Source organism: Anneissia japonica, unplaced genomic scaffold (genome assembly GCF_011630105.1).
Source record: "Anneissia japonica isolate Jap-2015-1 unplaced genomic scaffold, ASM1163010v1 scaffold288059_len961885_cov194, whole genome shotgun sequence".
NCBI lineage: Eukaryota > Metazoa > Echinodermata > Crinoidea > Comatulida > Comatulidae > Anneissia > Anneissia japonica.
The window spans coordinates 332925-354427 of record NW_022740566.1 but is presented as its reverse complement, the minus strand read 5'-3'; the positions used below and the strand labels follow the sequence as shown (position 1 = coordinate 354427).

General features: G+C 33.5%; 1 protein-coding gene across 1 annotated transcript in view; it reads right to left on the bottom strand.

Annotated features, from left to right (window-relative positions):
* Positions 1–5689: 5689 nt before the first annotated feature.
* The window catches only part of LOC117118250 (melanotransferrin-like), a 23700-nt gene continuing 7886 nt past the window's right edge, over positions 5690–21503 (bottom strand). Inside the window, exons 3-13 of the mRNA XM_033262780.1 lie at positions 20342–20462; positions 19123–19341; positions 17076–17208; positions 14885–15062; positions 11562–11645; positions 10251–10413; positions 9628–9792; positions 8599–8889; positions 8119–8281; positions 7186–7450; positions 5690–6552 (exon numbers count right to left, since the gene is read on the bottom strand). Of these exons, the coding sequence (XP_033118671.1) occupies positions 6277–6552; positions 7186–7450; positions 8119–8281; positions 8599–8889; positions 9628–9792; positions 10251–10413; positions 11562–11645; positions 14885–15062; positions 17076–17208; positions 19123–19341; positions 20342–20462 (2058 nt within the window). The 3' untranslated portion in view covers positions 5690–6276. The remainder of the gene's footprint in view (positions 6553–7185; positions 7451–8118; positions 8282–8598; positions 8890–9627; positions 9793–10250; positions 10414–11561; positions 11646–14884; positions 15063–17075; positions 17209–19122; positions 19342–20341; positions 20463–21503) is intronic.

Below are 21503 nucleotides of genomic sequence, written 5' to 3'. Positions count from 1 at the left end.
GTTCTAGGAGGATTATATTATGTGTCAAACGTTATGTCGTTTTCGGAAAATATATCTCATTGGAAGAAATAGAAACATGCATATAGGCCTAATGAATATTTTGAAAGAAAATTAACTTACGACTAACGATTGTCAGGATACGGATGCCCTATATAATATTTTCCCATGTATAATTAAGCTAACTTACATGTTATATGGGGCATGTGATGGAGGTATAATTTTTGGAATTCACTTTCCGTCAAGTTTTCAAGACTATTTTGAAATTTCGAGCTTATTCGAGCGAATGCCATGAACGGCGGATATTCAAACATTTTGCTAACTACATGTACCATTACATTATATCATGTTTTCCAGCATTTGACTTTAAATAACCTTTGACCTGGAATAACCAGAAAAACTTTCATATCTGGTGAGCTTCTCCATCACATTTAAATAATGAACCATTTTTGCAGCATCAGACCTACCAAGCCTCACGCTTACGGCGTGAGAATCACGCCTCAGCGCCTCTTCTCACGCTCACCCGCTCAACAATCAGTTTCTCACGCCGGTCGTGGATGAGGCCAAAAAAAAACAAAAAAAAAAAAACAAAAAGAACAAAAACAAAAAGCACACGCAGGGAGCTATCTCATTAGAAAATCGATCATCAGGATTAGGCCTATGTAAAGTGGCAAGCCTGTTATTTGTAATACCTAGCGAGAAAAACAAAACTGCCTTTCGCCCAAATTTAGATCCAAAGGGAACGTTGTCAAGCATTCTGACCATCAAATTGGCGCAGGAGGTGCCAGCTTATGCATTTGAGCTACCTACGATGTATTAAAATCTGCAAAAAAAAAACCCACCTAGGCTTATAACAAAGCCCACTCATCAACTTCACAGCTAGAGTAAGGTTAACTCTTTCCCATTGCTTAAAAATTTATTTCTGAAGATGAAATAATAGCCTAAATGTCGAAATATTGAATCGACACACAATCATGTACACTTTTTTTTATTTTTTATAAGAACACATTTTATAAGAACACTGAGGCTGAAATTGCTTAAAAATTAAGAACAAATTGAGGCTGAGGTAGAATGTCAAACTAAAAAAACCAAAAGATTATCTCTGTACCTTATGTGCAGTAGGTGTGACTATGTAATACCCTCTATAATACAGTACAGTAGGTGTACCTACCTCCCATTTGGGGCCATTTTTTTGCTGGGCCTTTCATTTATAGGCAATTTTTTGCAGTGCCGCTTTCACCTTCCAGTATAGTGTATACTGCTGTACAATAATAATTTTCTATGTTTGAAATGTGTGTAAAATAAGAATAAAATAAGAACATTTTTTGCCTGAAATTGGCCAAAAAATAAGAACACTGAGCCTGGCCAAAATTTTACTGGTTCTTATAAAAAAAAAGTGTATCTCTTTTCTTGAAGTTTGTATTACTCTTATGAATTCTGCAGGTAAAATTGTATTATAGGTATGCACCAAATTGCACAAGTGGCACTCCTACACCCACCCCCATGGACTTGGCATCTCTGCAGCCTGCATAATAAACATAATGAGTTAGGACTATTATCAAAATCAATATTGGACCTCAAATGACCTCTAACCCCTCATAGACGTTTAAAAATGGACTCTCCATTTCCATCAAATGAACCCATCAAAATCATTGAGTCGCGACCAATAGGTTGTGAAACGGAGATCTATGAAGTGTGAGAAAAGTGAGAGTCCATCAATAGGTTTAAATGGTTTATTATTTAAATGTGATGGAGAAGCTTACCAGATATGACACCCGCCCCATATAATATGCAAGTATAGCTTAATTATACAAATTAGTTGGGAAAATATTATATAGGGCATCCGTATCTTGACATCCGCTGGTCGTAGAAGTTAATTTTATTTAAATATTCAGTACGTAGGCCTATGTGCATGTTTCTATTTCTTCCAATCAGATATATTTTCCGAAATGACATAACTTTTGACACATAATATACTCGGCTCGCCATACTCTTCCATTGTTTTTGTTGTTCGTATGCCTTTTATAAATTATAAATCAAATTCTCAAAATATGCTTCTGTCACAAAATGCTCGGTTTGCCCATTTTTTGCTGGGGCAGATGCAGGATTTGGTGGTAGGGTGTGCGTACAAAAAATGAGGAAAAGTACATGTGGATTGCCGGAAATGACACTTTTATATAGTAAAATTCATCATCATCACATCACCATTATACAGTATAGCAAATTCTTATGATCTTCAGGTATCAGCGATTTTCGGTAACCACAGAGATCTAATTAGTATGTGTGATGTACCATAGAAAAAACTTAAAAACATTGTTTTTGATGTATTTACTTTACCTACTTTTTAAATTTGAGAAAATGTGATTAAATAGTACCTTTAGATGGCCTGAAATGACACTTTTATATAGTAAAATTCATCATCACACCATAATATAGTCTAGATGAAAACGGCAGAAAATTTCTCATGATTTTAAATCAGGGATTTTCTAATATAATATGTATGATACGATACAAAATAAAACTAAAGAAACACTTTCTTTGATGTATTTAATTTACTTGACCTACCTCAAAGCCGTGTGGCCAAATTTACCTAAGCCCCACCATGGTTGTGGCTAAGGTGAGAACATTAGAGGAAATAGCACCTATAGATGGCCTGAAATGACACTTTTAAATAGTAAAATAAAATTCATTCCTAGTCTTTAACAGCTATTTTTGGCAACCATAGAGATATTAGTTGTGATGTACGGTACCATAGAGCATAATTATGGAATCAGTGTATACATAATGTAATCGTAAAATAGACATAAGGATTATAATAGTAAAGATAATAATAATAATAATAATAATAATAATAATAATAATATTTAAAGGATCACTTTAAAAAAATAATTTTGTTGTGCATTGGTTCTGATGGGAATCACATTATAAAAAAAAATATCGTTAATTTGTGCTTCTGTTATCGCTGCTATTTACTTTACTGTCATGATTTAAAGATGTATTCAGACAAAAATACTTGAAAAAAACAAAATAAAAAAGAACACAACTTAAGTGATGTTGAATACTTCATTTAAAAGGTTAAGTAAATCATTAGTTTCCAATGAGAAACAGATTAAAGAGTAGTTTAGGTGATTTGCAGGTATTATAAAGAATAAAATATGTACCGGTGATTATTGTCCTCTTCAGCATGACTGATTAACATTATGAGAAAGTTGGAACAGAACAATAACATAAATAGGCGATTGGTCAGACTTAATCATGATGACTTAATTATAACAACAAAAGGTATCATCGAGCCAACAAACAAGTTGATATAAACAAAAGTGAAATAATTATAGTGAATAAACAGCAGGTGCCTGTAAGGCAACTAAGGATTAAGGAAATAAATTAAGTAGAAATGACTAATAAAAAGGCAAAGTAAATATATAGCTATAATAATGAAAGATTCAAATAGATCACGATGAGCATAATTATGGAATCAGTGTATACATAATGTAATCGTAAAATAGACATGATAAGGATTATAATAGTAAAGATAATAATAATAATATATAATAAATAAGCGATAGGGATATGAATGAGTCTTTATCAAACCCTCTGCATCCGCCCCAGTTTTGGGTCTTATCTCCTACACGTGGGAAAAGAGATCATGTTTTGTTTTCACATTTGTGGGCGATGATCGTTATTAAATTTGTGGGCGTTGTTTGTTACATATGGGCGCTGGTTGTTACATTTTGTGGGTTCAATAAACCCTCCGCGCGCTCACCCTAGATACACCATTGTTAATAAGTTATGTTGCAATGGGTTTCTTGTAATTATATGTAATCATGATGTTCCATCTCATCCGTGTGTCAACTTGGTTGTACTTTATTTGTATTTATATACCCATTTCTTGTTCGGCTGCAACAGGATAATTGTAATTTAGACTAATCCGACATCTATTGACATGGCGTAAACGGTGAATGTTGATAACCATAACAGATAAACCAAATGGTCTTGCTTCAGTAAAATCTGGAAACTGGAGACCTTGTCCTTGACGGCAGTATAAATTGTCTAGGCTGGCAAAACCTCTTGAAGGGGGAGTACAGGACCTCTTGAAGGGGGGTACAAGACCTCTTGAAGGGGGTCCAGGAAGCGAAGACTTCAAGAGCTCAATTTGAGCTTTTACAGGCTTATGGCACACATTCTAACACTTGGCTTATGTGTAGACTTAAACATTGACAGGTCCACTTTCAAGGCTTAAGAATGTAAACAACAGTTTACAATAATAAATGGAATTTTTTCCAGATGGGATACAATTGTACAAAAAAAAAAACAACAAATGACAAGATCATTTGGGCCACAGTTGTAATTTTATTAACTCGCCAGAGCACGTATCGCTACGTCACCCTGGACGCGAGCGACCCTAGTTGCTACGTCGCACTGGATGTGAGCAACCTCTTAAATAAAACCCTTATTCATAAACTTCATATTTGCACAAGCTAAAGTATTGCCTTTATAATTTAAACCAATTTCTTGATCAACAACAATGTCTTCTGTTGATGTTTTTATGAATATTAACTTCATTTTTTGCCAAAACTTACTAACCTGATTGAATCTAATGTCCTTTAAACTAACTACATAGAGTGGGAGATGTTTTAATTAGAATTTTTAAAAATATATTGGATTCTGGAAACAAAGTTAAAAGTAAAACATTAATAAAACATAGTACTTTTTTTAAATTTTAAAAATTGCCATTCAATTTATACCCATTTTCACATTAGCTCAGGCGAGACTTTTTTTACACCTTGTTTAGCGAACCCGCCGACCGGAAATATTGATGATTTCGATTAAAAATAGAATTTTATTTTTGGCCAATTAATGCACCCTCCACCACGAGAAAGTGGAAATTTCGAAAAAAATAACAGTTTATTTTTATTAAGCCCTCAGCTGCCTTGAAATCTCCAAAGATAAGATATGTATATTTTTTCCTAATTATATAAATTTGAAGCATTTAACCATAATATTTTACGTTCACCAATAAAATTTTATTTTTAATTTCTCCTCCGAAATGTTTTTGGTAAAACTATTTGCTAAATAAGAAAACAAAATTTCATTTTTATTCCGTCCTCCTCCAATGATCTTTAAAAAAATAAGTATGCAAAACAAGGAATAAAAAAAATCTAACCTCATCAGGGAAAAAATGAACTTGCTAGTTTTAAAGAAAATCTTATTGACAACCCCCTATAAAATACTTATGCACAAGAGAGGAATGTAAAATCTGGAAGATAATTAAACTATGAACAATACATGAATAAAGGGTCCTGTATCTTATATTCAAAATAAGCAAGTTATTTACACTTTACCACACTGGGTAACAGATATAAAATATTTTCTGATATATAAAAATTCTATAAAATTGCATCAAGATTGGTTTAAAACTACATCTGAAAAGATACCATTTCTTCAATGCAGCACCTCATACATTTAACAGGTTATAAAGATATTATTACACTATGCCACACTGAGCACCAGTTATAAAAATATTTTCCTTTTTAAATGATAATAAAAAATAATTTACTGATACAAAATTTGACAGTTTTTCTTAAGTTTGAAATTCATCTATAAAATCCAAATCCAAGAATTCTATGAAATGATACTCCACTATTAAATGTGGATTGGCAAATACTTTTGCTAATTAAGTTCATGAATTGGCAAGAATAAATTGACCACTTAGTTTTTTACACTAATATCTATTGAATAAAAGAAACTGAATTTCACCTAAAATCAATATCTTTTGTATAAATTCATAACCATGTGATTAACCAATCAATTAATTTCATCTAATTAAAGAATTCCAAGTATTCATCAAAATACAAACGTAACTAATCTTTTTAGTGTACTGATCAACCATTACTTATTTTACTACATATGACATTTAAATCTACTCATTTTTATTCCAAGTTTGATGACACTGCATATCATTGAGCATGACAGAAACTCTGTATATGCATCACAAGTTAGCCAATCATTACACAGGTCACATATCTGATCAACTAAGAAATTCAACAAGGATTCAATCATCAACAGTTGTAAATGAAACAATCTAAAACTGCAACAATATCATATTTAGGAAGGCTTCTACTTAATTACTAGTGCTTCCATTAATTCTGTGTAGCATCAACATATTGAAAAGAATTTTCTTCTAAAATCTTAAAAGTACATAATTAACTTACAGCATTTACTGTTTTATTAATGTAACAAGGCAATCAAGGAAGTAAAGAAGAGAAAAGGGGAAAATAATTAGTTGTAAATGCAGCTCAAAACTGCCACAACCAAAGAAACAAGAGTGACAGCAACACTTGTGGTGATCTGACCAGCGCCACTCGCAGGCAGTCGCAGGCAGGTGACTGCCTCGTAGGACTTGAGGTATTCCTCTCCAGCCCATTTCTGATACGTGTCTTTTTCGCCAACATCAACCAAGTTGACAGTGGAATCTTTGAAGATCAAGTCGCTGCCTTCATAACCTTCTGAATCAAACATGCGAAATCCTGTACCAGTGTCACTGGCAAAGATTCCCTGTAGAAAAATTAAACAGAATATAAAATTTGGTGTCTGCACATCAAAAAAATCACGAAAAAAAAAAAAACACAAAAAAAAAAAAAAAAAAACACATCACAGTGAACACAATAATTAATTGAAACATTAATTTTATATCATTTGCTATAGAAATCTACACAAAATATTACTTCTACAGACACTTTCTACCTAGGTAATGACTAACAATACCATATAATATTCAAGCTTTCATAGTATAATAAATATAAAACATTAAAAACATTCTAAGATCGTTGTCAGGGTAATATCTGAGTTTAAGCACACCATCTGTTTGGCTAATTTTGAAGCTAACTTACGGTGACAGCGGTGCACATTGGTCAATTCCCAGTTTTGTTGTGTGTATATTTTGAAAACTGTGCAACTTATATGGTAGAAAGTTGGACAATAGGTACTTTGGTACATCAAGTTAAGAATCATCCCCATTTAAAGGGGCACTGTTTTTAGGCATAATGTTAAAACAAGAAACCTGGGACATCGGCAAATTTCAAATTAACATCAAACATTTTTCAGGATCTTTCCTTTTGATTAGGTTGGGGAGGGATTGTTGCATACCCACACTAATGAAAAAGATTATACAAGATTTATATTATTTACCTGTCCATCCTTAAGAAGGTTCCAGTATTCTTCCTTCACCTCTGTCGATTTGCTCCCTGATGTCATGACAGCATGCGAGGGTACACGAGCGAGGTTACAGGTCAGCCAGTCATCCACAGCCTTCCTTGATCCATCGGGGCAAAGGAGTTCGAAGTCTGCTTTATCCAACCCTGAAGCCCAAGGAGCAGCATTGTTCCCATTGGTGTTGTCACCAACTGTCACATGTTTGACAAATGCAACCTCGCCTGCACCTTCTGCTAAACACCTTGTTATCAAAATAAAATAGATTTATTCTTATGTTAATATTAAAAATGGAATTATAAATATTGTTAATATATTTATTTTGGCTCAGGCAAAGTCTTCAAACATGAAGTTGGCCCGAACTCTGAGGAAGAAGAAAGGATTACACAGACCAGACTGGATTTCTTTAGTGAGAAACATAACTAGTATTTACAGTATATCCCTTCTAAGGGTAAATTGAACTATACCAGAAGAGTCCATTGTTTTTTGAGAGTGTGCAAATTTCCTACTGTAAATGTAAAAATGAACAATTTGTTTTATATGATACACATGTTAGGCTTGCCATCCCAAAAACCAGCATACTGTTGCAAATTCAGTAATTAGTGCAAGAATGTACAATATTAATATATTGTATACTTTAATACAGAGAAGCTGTAATACTTTTACTCAACTTTGGCAATAGCGAGTCAGTTCCAATGACCCATAGTTTTAAAGCTTATAATGCGAGTCAATTTACTTCTTTGGTCACTGATGTTGGTTTTAGCATGGCTAGCCCCATATAGCACTTACAATAGCTGATGATTATAATTATAATAATATAATACAATAAATGATAAGAATCTCAATGAGTGGCTAGCGTTTCTATTTCAGTTGGCTAAAATTGATGTCTCAATCAATTTGAGTTTATTTTACCTAAAAGCACCGGTATAGCCATAGTATGGTTCATTGTTGTTACGGACGCAATTGTCCTCACCCTGTCCAATACACAGGTCACATAGATTCTCTGGATTTAAGTTATCTGGATCATAAGTAGGCGTCTTGGCTCCGGGTACGCAGCTCGATGAGAAGTAGGCACCTTTTTGTAGAGAATAAAGAATTAAAAGTTTTAAAAAATAGAAATAGGAAAACACTAATGTCACTGCTATTGTCACCTTCATTACCACCGTAAGTTAAATTCTAATTCATTTACATTTTAAAACAATACTCTGTTTAGAAAGGAATATGCAGAAAAGTTACATTAAAAGGTGCTCTAAAGGGCAGTACGAAACACTAACCTAAATTTGACAGGCCTTAATTGAACATTTTCACAGAATATTTGTACTGAAAATATGAAGGCAATGGGGTGCTAATATTTGGAACGTCACAACGAAAATTATTACTTAAAGAACATACCTACAGCAACAGGCACATTGCAATCTTCAACAGTAATTTCTCCCCGATCCATTAGAGTACCAATTGGAACGATCCAACCAGACGTCTTCATGATACCGGTGTGGCACGACTTCTTACCCTGGAGATCATCAAACCCGAAGTCTGTGCCCTTCTTAGCCACAGCCACTGCCCAATAGCTGGCAGTTGCATCCTCTTTACCATAGTTCTCACCAGCAACTGGCTGCATCTTGTATGTGTTGCCGGCGGTAACAATATCGCCACCATCCAGGGTCACAAGATCGGCTTGGCCATCTGTAAAGTGGAAATATAACACCATGTAACACCACTGTTGAAAGACTTGCACTGGGGCTACCGGTAGAATCGAGCATGCAAGTTAAGACCTAGCAGCTAGTTCACTGTTGCTTAGGCAAGAACTAAGATCTAGCCAAGAAGTGCTTTTGGACATGATCCCAAGGAGCAAACACAGCTGGGAAGAACAGGCTTTAAGCACTGCCGGACCAAAGATCTGGAATAAATGTCCAGTGAACATGAAGCAATCATCTTTGCTTGACAGTTTTAAATCACTACTCAAAAACACACTTTTCAATATCTCATTTTTTTGGTACGGCACCACGAGCAACGACTGATGGAATGGCGCCATATAAGTGGAACGATTGATTGAGTGAAAAATGGCCATATAAATGGCATATCAAAATTCCCCTCTAGAACAAAAAATCATTTTGCTAGTTCTCTTTTAAGCACTGCCGGACCAAAGATCTGGAATAAATGTCCAGTGAACATGAAGCAATCATCTTTGCTTGACAGTTTTAAATCACTACTCAAAAACACACTTTTCAATATCTCATTTTTTTGGTACGGCACCACGAGCAACGACTGATGGAATGGCGCCATATAAGTGGAACGATTGATTGAGTGAAAAATGGCCAGTGTGTAAAAAAATATTCTTTAAAATATAGTTGAAACACATCAAAATGTACCAGTTGCTACAAGCTAACAAAAACATTTTTAAAGATAAAATGCTATGTTTACCTCTAATCTGACGCATACAGCCTTCCTGATTTTGGGCCCTCGGGCATGAAATGTCGGGCTTTAGGTTTTCTGTGGCGAAGGCTTTCTTCATAGCTTCGCATTTATCAAACTCTCCGTCAGATACGACACACCAGCGTGCTGAGCCTGCTGGGCAGGCTGCAAGACCTATAAAGCGGTACAACAGAATTTGAACAGACAGGTACTGATCAGTGATTATAAACATAGTAGATCGACTTTATATTGTTTACAAATCTTAATTACTCTACTTTCACATTTGTTTCCAAAGTATTTGTTAACTGTATTTTCTAAATTATACCTAGAATGTAAAAGAATTCAAGAGAAACTTACAGGGAAAAAGCACAACCTTTAACCAATGGTGGGACCCCTGGCATGTACTAACCTAATCTCGTTGTGGGGGCCAAATCATTCGACCACTGCGAAAGCAACATCACGCTCTAATGCACAGCATATCTACTGCTTAACGTTTTTCTTATTTTAATTTTTTATAATAGTTGCAAATATGATACTGTTCTTTTGAAAATAGCTGGCTCATCACCTTTAAGCAACAAAGAAAGTAATCTTTTATCCTAAAATATTCAGCATTGATATTTAAATTAACTGACCTCTGATAGTGTTAATATATGGTACTCCTAGGTAGGTGGCATATTCTGTGCTATCTGTGTTGTTCAGTGAAACGGTGGAATCTTTGAAAAGCAGATCCTTTCCTTGAAAGTTTGCAGAATCAAACATGTCAAATTCTGGATTTCCATCAGTTCCATAGAGTTTCTGAAAGGTACACATTTAACAAAATTTATCATACTATGCCAAACTTCCCAAAACCTTTAAAAAAAAACGAACCAAAAAAAAAAAAAAAAAAAAAAAAACAGAAAAGAATAAAGAAAAGAATTGTAAGCTGTAAACAGTCATGAAGAGTTGTATGAATATAGGCTTAAATAATGTGTTGTTCAAGACACTTCAAAAATAAGGAAGTAACATTCCAGTGCCTTTTTTCATACTAGCACCATGTCAACTATTTCCACAATTATGCTTTACTCACGGAAATACTCAAGCAACATGCTGGATCAATAAGACAAACAAGAATGAGAAACAATAGAGGGAAAATCCCCAAAATGTTTACCTTCTCCTTAGATATGCAACTTATATTCTCACCAGTTCTAAAAACCTCTGTCACTAATATTGAAAAATGTTTTTTTTTTTATAATTTTTTCAGTATAAAAGCTATTTGATAGGATTGTTTTAGTTTGTTATATTTGTGTATACAGTACAGTAGTGAGACAAACAATGTTTATCCCAGTATGTAAATACATCAGGTGAAATAAGGGATTTCCCAAATTGTTTATATATTTATATATATTTCTATATTAAAATTCAATTTGTATTTTACCTTTTGTAATATGCAGATTGCCATTAAAAAGTATTTGTATTAAGTTGGTACAATAGGATTATCACTGTAGGGCGAGACTTATTCCTTGTTTCGCATACTTATTTTTTTTAAAGATCATTGGAGGAGGGCGGAATTAAAATAAAAATAAAATTGTTTTCTTATTTAGCAAATAGTTTTGCCAAAAACATCCAGACGGAGGAGAAAATAAAAATAAAATTTTATTGGTGAATGTAAAATAGAATGGTTAAATGTTTCAAATTTATGTAATTGGGAAGAAATATACATATTTTATCTTTTGAGATTTCAAGGCAGCGGAGGGTGTAATAAAAATAAAGAAAAAAATTTGTTTCCCCCCGAAATTTCCACTTTTTCGTGGCGGCGGGTGCGCTAATTATTTTTATTCAAACCTTATTTAGCGGGTTCGCTAAACAAGGTATAAAAAAAAAGTCTCGCATAGTGTAAATAACATAGTACAAGTTATAATTAGGATTCAAAGAATAAAAGATCCATTCATCTAATCACAACATACCTGACCATCATCTAATAGCTTGCGGTAAGAGTTGATCTTTTCCATGGTAGCAGATGCGGCGGTTATCACCGCATGACTGGGTACCTATGGACACAAACAACAATTTCAAATTTACATATTTGATTACATTTTGTGGATATACCCCACATCCATTGTGCAATGACAATAGAATGTCCCATCAACAATCAACAAGTTTATCTGTAAGTCTGGAAAAATCATTAAAGGTAATTTTTGTAGTAAAATAAATTTTCACTTGCCATACGAAGTATAAATTGATACAAACTTATGTATAGACATCTGCACCTAACAAATGTCAATGGAATTGACTTCTGTAACCTAGTTAAATTTAGGAAAAATTTAGCATACAGGCCATGCTACATTGCATCTGTGCTTTTACTTACGATTAGTAGTAGTTGTTAAATTGTTCGACTTTATCAAGGTTATATTTGCTCAGGTCAGTGTAACATTTACAGTAGAATGCATCACATTTTTTATCTCTCTTGTGAATTGTGAAATAGTCATATAAAACAGATAAAAGTTATGAGATACGGTTCTGAAAACAACAGCATTTCTATAATATCCAACCACACACTCCATTTAATGATGATGTTAGGACAAAAATACTTTATTTCAGCTTCAGTGAAAAGTTGTATTTACGGCAATCCATGCATAAAATGAATTTTCATATGTTTATAATATTTTTAGGACTGTCCATACTACTGGACAAAATCATGTCACATGCCTAAATATGGTCATGACATTGCATCATGACCATATATAGGCACATCATGACTATATATGGGCATACCACCATTTTTGGTCACAGAAAATTTGATAATCTGGACAAAGCCTTTAAGGATAGTTATACTTAGGATAGTTTTTAAATATATAATGCCACATTAATCTCAAAAAGGTGAAACAAAGTAACTGCTTAATTTGAATATTTATTTACAGAATATTTCAAGAACACTATTCCTTCAATATCTGCCAGCAAATTTAATGATGTCTGTATAAACAATTCAAATGCCTTGTGATTCATTTAAAACGAGCAATTTTTATGTTTTAATAAAAGTTTAATCATTTCATTTGGAATGGAGAGACTTCATTAATGCTGCCACTGATGCAGTTGCAGGTCATCTTTCAAAACTCTCACAACAAGGCAATTTGTTATGATGGTATAAATAAGTTACTCAGTGCTAAAACACTATTCCTTGTTCAACCCTTGAAAATATAAATTCTTGGGTCAATTTGATCGTAAAGTTCCTGGTGTCTGGAAGAAAGCCAGTGTATGTTTTATTAGGTTTAATTTAGCAACTCTTGACAGATACACGAACTAGCTCATTTTTTTTATACGGCACTTGCCACAAATTTTAAACTGCCTTTCTCACAAACAACCCTCTGAAAACTACAAAAAATTGACATTATATACAGTATGCGGCAAAGACAAGCCAAACCAGTCACTCGTCGCAAAAATCGATTTTGAGTTATTAATACAGTGTTAGAGAGTAATATAATAGCTATAAAATGGTAAAAAAATCATTCAAATCGGACATTTCCTTATGAAGTTAACCACACAGCTGTTTAAAGAACAATATATGAGAAATTAGCCATCAAAGTTTATGATTTCAGGCATTTCTCATGCAGAAACTATCTTTAAATCCTTAAAAAGTATTGTTTTAACATTGAAAATGGGGAAAATAATAGCATAGAATGATGTGTAGATATATAAAGGTTAGTTTAGTGTAATAAAATAGATTTTTAAAAATTTGACATTACAGCATGTTTTGTCCATTTTCTCTGAAACACGATTTGCGACGAGTGACTGGTTTAGCTTGTCTTTGCCACATATTATAAGCACTTTCATTAGACTCTTGGATCACAGCCAGCACGTAGTTGTAACCTGATCTAATAAAGCTGTAGACAGTAGACATTATGTCTTGCCAATAATTTCTTGGCTTACAAAAAAACTCCCTGTATGTTCTAGAAAGTTGGAGATGTTAGATAGTAATATCTTTGTATAGCTTAAAAGAAGAGTATTACTTTATCGTGATCCATATTAAAATCATAGTACAGAAATTCACAGCTCCGGTATCATTCTTTTAACATTTTTCTAGTGAGAGCCTGTACTATTACGTCGCTGAACATAGCAATAATTTATTACGCAATCTCCCCGGCAGTGGTCACTACACCACGAACTCTCACCCAGGCATTTCAGGAAAGAATCCAGAACCAAAGTCATAAAAATAACACAATTGTTCATTATGGGAATAAGCAATTAGTCTGGTTTTGAGTATACTATAGGAAATACTGTAGAAGCCGAAGGAGTTGAATAGCTTGGTGGTTAAGATGCTTGCCTTCCAATCCCAGGGTCAATTCCTGCCAGTTGCAGGATTTTTTCTCACAACATAAACAATTCCACTCCCTAAATCTCATATTGAGATTTAGTTTGTGTAAAGCATCGTGTGTTGTGTGCCTAAATAAAGAATAATGAAGAATAATAATAACCATTTTTTACTTGAAACCTTTTTTTTTAAAGAATCAATGGCTCCTAAGGCTTCTATTTCCCATAGTTTATGAAATACGTGACTACAATTGTTTTATAAGTCAGTTGTGATGTCCATTACTTTTTTTATGGCCCTTTAATCAAACTGCAGTTTGTAGAGCAGTTATGACCAAACTGTTGGTTGCTGTGGCTGTGCGTATTAGAATGAGTTGTTATTGTAAGTCAATTACCTTGTTATCACATAACCATTATGCCTCTCTAGGCCTTGCCTAGGATGGTCGAGGCTTCATTTGTGTTAACCAGCACCGTAAAGTGAGATTTGTTAGGTTCGGTTGTGCGTTCATATCTTGGCCTAACAACAAAATATTGCATCATGATCTAACTGTAGGAAAATCATCCCGGCTTTGAGCCTTTTGCACACGAGATTAAAAAAATTAGAGGCATACAGTGTACTGAATATAGATATAGTAATCAGTCGGGGATAGGAAAATTTTGTGCAAATGAAAGTAATGACGTCACCACCGAATTTTAGTGGCACCCTCTACTCCTTGCCAACTAGGGAAAAAGGCTTGGCAGCCACCATGTTTAACCATTATAAGGCAAAGGCCTCATTCTGCTCCCTATGATTCCAAGAGTTCGCTACAATTTACAGTATAATCGTAAAGCCGGGTACCCGCTGCATCGTACGATCGACGTGATGCCTGCTGACAGCATTCTAAATCTGTTGCGCACGCTTCATGGCAGTGAATCATCCATAGAATCGCGTCGGCCGACTAGTGTTGGAGCAGCGAGTGCCCGGCTAAAAGAAAATCTAAATTACCCAAGCTAAGTTGCAGGATTTATATTCCGTCACAGGCTTTCTTGTACCGTCAGGGCACAGCAGGACATAGTTGGTGGATTTAAGATTCTGTGCCCATTGATCACCATTGCCATCTGTGTTTTCTTGAACGGTAAGATGTTTGACAAATGCAACATCTCCAGAACCCTCAGCAAGACATCTGATTTGAGATAATATATATTATAAAAGTAAAAATATTAAGTACCCTTAAAGTCGGGCTGAAGAGGGAAAACATTTTTTTGATATGTTGTACTTTAACTGTTTTTTTTTTTAAATGCAAAAAGGGTGTTTGACGGTAAATAAGATATAGATTTTTGAATATTTAAAAACTGGGGTGGGGTGGGGGAATGGTTGTTATGCCACTAGTTTTTAAATATTCAAAAATGAGGCATGTTGTGGCGAAATGGTTAAGTTGTCGCACAGTCCAGTTTTGAGTAAATAAGCTATAAAATATGGGAGCTCAAAAAATTGCCTAAACATCCAAATTTGTTTTTCACTATAGATCAACAGTTTAATGTCTTATTAATCATGTCCCAAAGTATTAGTTCTGGAAGTGGTTAACAAATTGTTTATTTAACGTTATTTTTTATAGTTCATTCTATTAAACAATGTATGTACAAATAACTTTGAAAGAAAGGCAATTACTCAAAATCATGTTTATCTTGAGTCTAAGAGTACTGTACTTTCACTTTCCAATAACTTAAGCTTGAAATGTCCAATTTGAATGAATGACTTCTCATTTTAAAGATAACATACTCAGGTATCTGAAAATACCAATAACTTGAGTTTCAATTTTTGCTACAACTTAGCCATTTTGCCACAACATGCCTCAAATGTGCATCTCTTTAACCATTCTAAGGTTTTTTTTCTTCAAACACACTTTGTGATTTTAGTAAAGTCAGTTGTACAACATAACATTACTTTTTCCTCCAGAGCCTGACTTCAAAATTTAGATCAATGATTATGCAAAGGCAGTATAGGATATCTGCTGTACAAGGAACCTTTGACAAATTTTGGAAACTTGTTACAAAATTGTTACATTGAAAGCTTTCACATGCGGCAACCTTTGTTACATTTAATTATAAAATTGTTACATTTGACTAAATGTAGTATGTGAATTGGCAGTTATAATTCAAATGTGCCTATGCTAAGATTAGGTCTCGAGTGCACCCTCATTAAAACTCATAGAATTACTGTGTAAACGAATACTATTACTATGTAATGGCTAAATATCAACTGAAGTTTATTAGTGCCTTGCATCCTTTTAAGTAAATTGCATTTTATAAATTCATAAATTATTAATTATACAGTGCACTCTCCCAATACCAATCCCCCAACCCCCTAATCCGGACCGGTTACGGTGTTTTCCAGAAAGTTTTGTGGAACATTTCTATTGAACCCTTTCCGAACAAGGCTGTTGTACACCAGCTAGGGCTAATCGCTGATATAGGCATAGCAAAGCCCTGTGTGTTTGTTATGTTGGTGACAGGAACAGGCTCAGTGTAACAGATAAATTTTTAATTACATAGATGTATTAAAACAAATAAGAATCCCTTTATTTTCAAACAAATTTTAATTTTTTCATTAAAAAATTTTAATCATTCATTAAAATTATCAAAATGTTTTGAGAAGTGTCTTAAGTTTAAAGAATGAATGAAGCTATGCATTTGTAATTTATACTGATGAATCTAACATTATTCAAATTTGAATCAAACGTCTACTGTAACAGAGTCGGTTGTCGTAAAAACTTCCTTTGATTTTAGGTTTATTCCAATTGATTTATAGATAATCACTATGACAACACTATTGGGACTGAGTTAAACAGTACGAACAGGGCACTCACAGGGTGCTGTGCTAGGCCTAGTTGTTAATTCCCCGATAGCGATGATTATTGCATAACTTCATCCAGAAATTGTTATTAATTAACTGCTTGTTAGAAGTTATTTTTTGTATCCCGGATCGAATATGTCCGGAATTCAGTACTGGGAGAGATTCGGTTTTTGAAATGCCTTTAAGAAAGAATAAGAATGATTTTGTTTAGTTTAGCGCGAGATTCGGTTTTTTTCCCGGTACTATCATACCATATAGTCCCAAGTGTTCATTACGCAGAAGCATAATAAACACTTATGACTGTATATGGAAGACTGTTCATTAAACATAAGCATAAACATACCTAAAAGCTCCGTGATAGTTGTAGTACGGCTCACTTGAGTTTCGTGCACATTTGTAATTGCCCTGACCAATACATGTCTCACAGAGTGAAGGTGGATTATCTTCATTTGGATTATACTTTGCCGAAAGTGCACCTACAAGAAAAAAATTGTAGCTAGCATTGGGTAGGAAACATTTAGCAATCAGAAAAATCTAAAAAGGTGACTCAGTCTCACCTGTAACAGGGTGTAACAACTCTAACAATATTAAAATTTAAAAAAACATTAAAATAATTGAATACAAATAAAAAAAAGTTTAAAAAGAAAATAACTCATTTCTGTATTCTTCCCATTCAAACAAAATGCTACCTTATTTCCTTACAGTGTATATTTGGTTCTAAATTGTTTGGACAAAAAATAAATTCTGAAGACACTAACTTCTAAAACAAATTATTGACTACAATTTGAAAACAGGTCATACACAAAAACTGAATACGGACAGTCTAAATTCTTCCCCATTTTTCAATGTACAATAATAACAACATGAAGCTAGCGAAAGCTTGTCTCAATGTTAGTCTACAAAAGGTGCTACTGTACTCATTTCATTTGTATTAACATGGATTATGTTACCCGTTTAATGAATATGAAGATTAGCTCAGAGTGAAAAGTACAATACACATTCTATCTTCTCAAGGTAAGGTAATACTTCACACAATACATTGAAAAATTCACAAACTGAGTTTATGCATTATCAGACATTGACATAATTATTATTGAAACATTGAATCCCGACACAATGGTGTGCATTTCAATACTTGGGAGTATGTATTATACTATCTTAGACAATACATTCATAGCAGTATTGTTTCCGTAGCACAATGGTAAAGTCTACTTGGCACCAACACAGCAATATTTTGATCTATACACAAGGGCAGTGATTGAATAATCATCCAAAAAGTTTAAAAAAAAAGTTGACTTAATCCATGCTTAGGTACAAGTACATCTTGCTGATGTAGTTTAAATAACTTGTATTTTTCTTCAGAATTGGTACAGTATTTACAATTGCAATCAAAAAGGGCTTAAATGATTATTGGATAAATACAATTTGAAAAGCAACAACAAGTTACTGTGTCTGTTGTTTCGGAAGCAGACCAATACCTAGACAATCTGGTTCATTGGAAAACAAGTCATACACAAAAATCAAATAGGGACATTCAAAATTCTTCCCCTTTTTTTCAATGTACAGCAAAGAAAACAGATTAAGATACCTGCTTAACTAAGTGCACCTCGGTGCAAGGTAAGGTAATTATTTCTGTCATGAACTCCTACCTGACGTATTTACGAGCGGTAAAGAAATGGTTAAGAATCCCTCTTTGACTTATAAAATATAAACTCAGTTCATGCATTATAATTAACCAATAGGCTTATTGCCTCTACAGTACCCAAGTATCCAGAAGCTCTCAAACAATACTCCTGAATTCCACATGGTCTCGTGTTTCTATAATTACCAATGTGATTTACACTGTTTGTTTGGTCACATAAATGTAATTCTAGAATGTTCTATGTATTTAATATCTTACAATAAAGAAAGGAAGGGTAATTTATTACACTTTTGGTAAACATTACACAATATATTATTTGCAATACTGTACATCAGCATATTAATTTTTTCTTAAGTCTACAAAGAAAGATTTGCACACCCGAGTTCATGATTACACAATGATTAAACCCACTTAGCATCACCACGCCATTATTAAGTATCTAAATATTTTGATCTACTGAAGGGCAGTGATTGAATAGTCAGTCAAATATTTTTTTTACATTACGCATACAAAAAAAAAACAAAAAACAAAAAGCGATTTAATCCTTACTAGGTACAAGCATATCTTGCCGATACATTGTCAAGGCATAAGATCACCTCAGGACGAAAAGGTATAAAACAAATTCTGTATTAAGGTAATAATTTTGTGGTGGGGAAGGGGAGCACTCCCTAGTGGGGAAGCTTGTCCCCTCCCATCCCTTTTTGCACCACCATTGTATAGCAGGCATTCTTTTTATCAGGTTACTCACCTGGTGCGCAACTTTCACTAAAGAACATTCCAGCAGATTTGATGTCACTGTTGCAATCCACCACATCCATCAAACCTTCCCCCAGTAAGTAGCCAACGGGAACGTTCCATCCAGCAGTTTTTTTTACACCAGTATGACATGACCTTTTGCCTTTCAGTGAATTCAAGGTCATGCTTGTGTCGCTATTCTTTGCAACAGCTACAGCGTAGTATCCATCACCTGTTAAGGTAGTTAATTAAAAAAAAGGTTATCATAGTAGGTAAAATATAGACCTTATAATAATGTCATCAGTCCAAGTGATGTATTTCATTCTTAAAGATCTTAAATAATAAAATGTTAGCCTAACACAACAGTGAATACTGTAAATAAAATCTTTTTTTTTTGTTCTCAGAATGTTATATAGGAGATAAAATACCATACAAAGATAAATACAATCTAATACAAATGAAATGTTATTTGTCCTCTTGTAATAAATTACATTAGAAATAAATTGCTCTTAACATTTAATAAACATATTCAAACTTGCGGTTTAGGCTATCATTAGTTAATTAGCCGACCTATGATTGTTTATGATGTAACAACAAAATTCATAATGTTGCCTACAAATAAGAGTATATAATCTAGCCTTCAAATAGCATAAAGGTCTGTTTACACTATGACGATAATGGTCAATGATAAAAAGCTGAAAAGCAATTGTTCATAGAGAATATAAAAGAAATAAAAAGTTTTCACACTACGTGTACAGTAGCACGATTTGATAATGATTCCTCATGTATATGATAAAAAAAATAATTTCGTAAATCAAATCAAAAGACGTCATAATCACATGGGAAAACGATAAAATCATAGAAGAGTAAAAATATAATGTAGTACTATTGCATCCCTACAATTTGGCAAATACAAACAGCATTTTGAAGTCAATTTCAAAGTAAAATTTATTCTGTTATATCTTTATCTGGATATAACTAATACACATTAAACGTTGTCTAGTTAACTAGATTACTAGCCCAGTTAAGTGGACTATAGCATTCCAGTTACATCAAGTGAACCAATAGTAATCCAATTAATCAAATTAAATTTAAGGTTAAGGGTGCGACAAATAATTAATATATAGATGACATTTAATAAGCACATACACTGTTTTTAATAAAACTCCAAATGAAACCATGGCTTTAGTCACAAATTACTAAAGTGTAAAGTGAGAAAGTAACATCATTACCATCACTGTAAGTTTCTGCCATAACAGTTTTCACGCCATACTCAATCCCGGCGGTGTAGATGTCGCCACCATCTAAAGTAATCAAGTCAGCCGCACCAGTGTGGATCTTGCTTAAACAATCCTGAAAAAAAGTTCATCCAATTTAAAATTTCCAATGTTTGCCATATACGTTTATGGTCGAGATATTTTGGATCAAACCCCAAAAATTGAAAGATATCTACTATCCAACTGAAAAATATACAATAAAATATTGAATGTTTCTTCCATTATCAATATTAATATAGCACCACCTACAGTATAGTGCGTTAAGAAGCTAATTGTTTGCAAGTTTTTTTTTTTTTTTTCATGAGTATATTCAACAAAATTGTTATGAAGTTCTCTGTCAATTTGCCAGTTCAATTTCCTGTTATTTAAAAGAAGCCCATTCTGATCCTACAGTGAATGTCTTCTACTTTTCTAGCCAGTACAAACAATACAAAATAATAATATTTCACTTTTGTCTCACCTGGTCTGGCCCATGCCCGATTCTTTAAAATTTACATAAATTGTTAACAAATCAGGTAGGAAACCAAGATTTCTATTGTCCTGTATTCACATACAGCATGCTTTATGCAATTCTGTAGTGTACAATTAAATGGCGAGTTAAATATCCAGTATCTAAAATCATTCTTAATTTTATACCTACCCAGCCAACTTTGGCTGCTTAAATTTCATTCATTTAGCCATCATTTTGTTCAAATTAAATAACAGGATTAGACCAGAAATACTCTACTGTGTTAAAAACACAGTAGCAAAATTAAATACCGTATTTAGGGGCATTTATTGTTAGGAAGGGTTTTTGAGGGAGATTTTATTCTTTGAGTTATACATTTATTCTAGGGGGGTGTTTACTATTTATGATGTAAAATTGATACGTACTGTATATAAGCAAATAAACTCCCCCTAATTTAACTGTAAATGTGGAACTACAATACAACTTGAATTTGATTTCATTTAAAACTATTTCTTTTTGCTTCTTGTCTATACCAATTTTCACTGTTTTTTGTATTCAGAATAAAGATAGATTCCTATCTATCTATCAATGTTTAATTGGAAAATGAATGACACATTTATCATTAACTGTGGTTAGGATTTTGATATGACCAGATGGTCATATGAATGA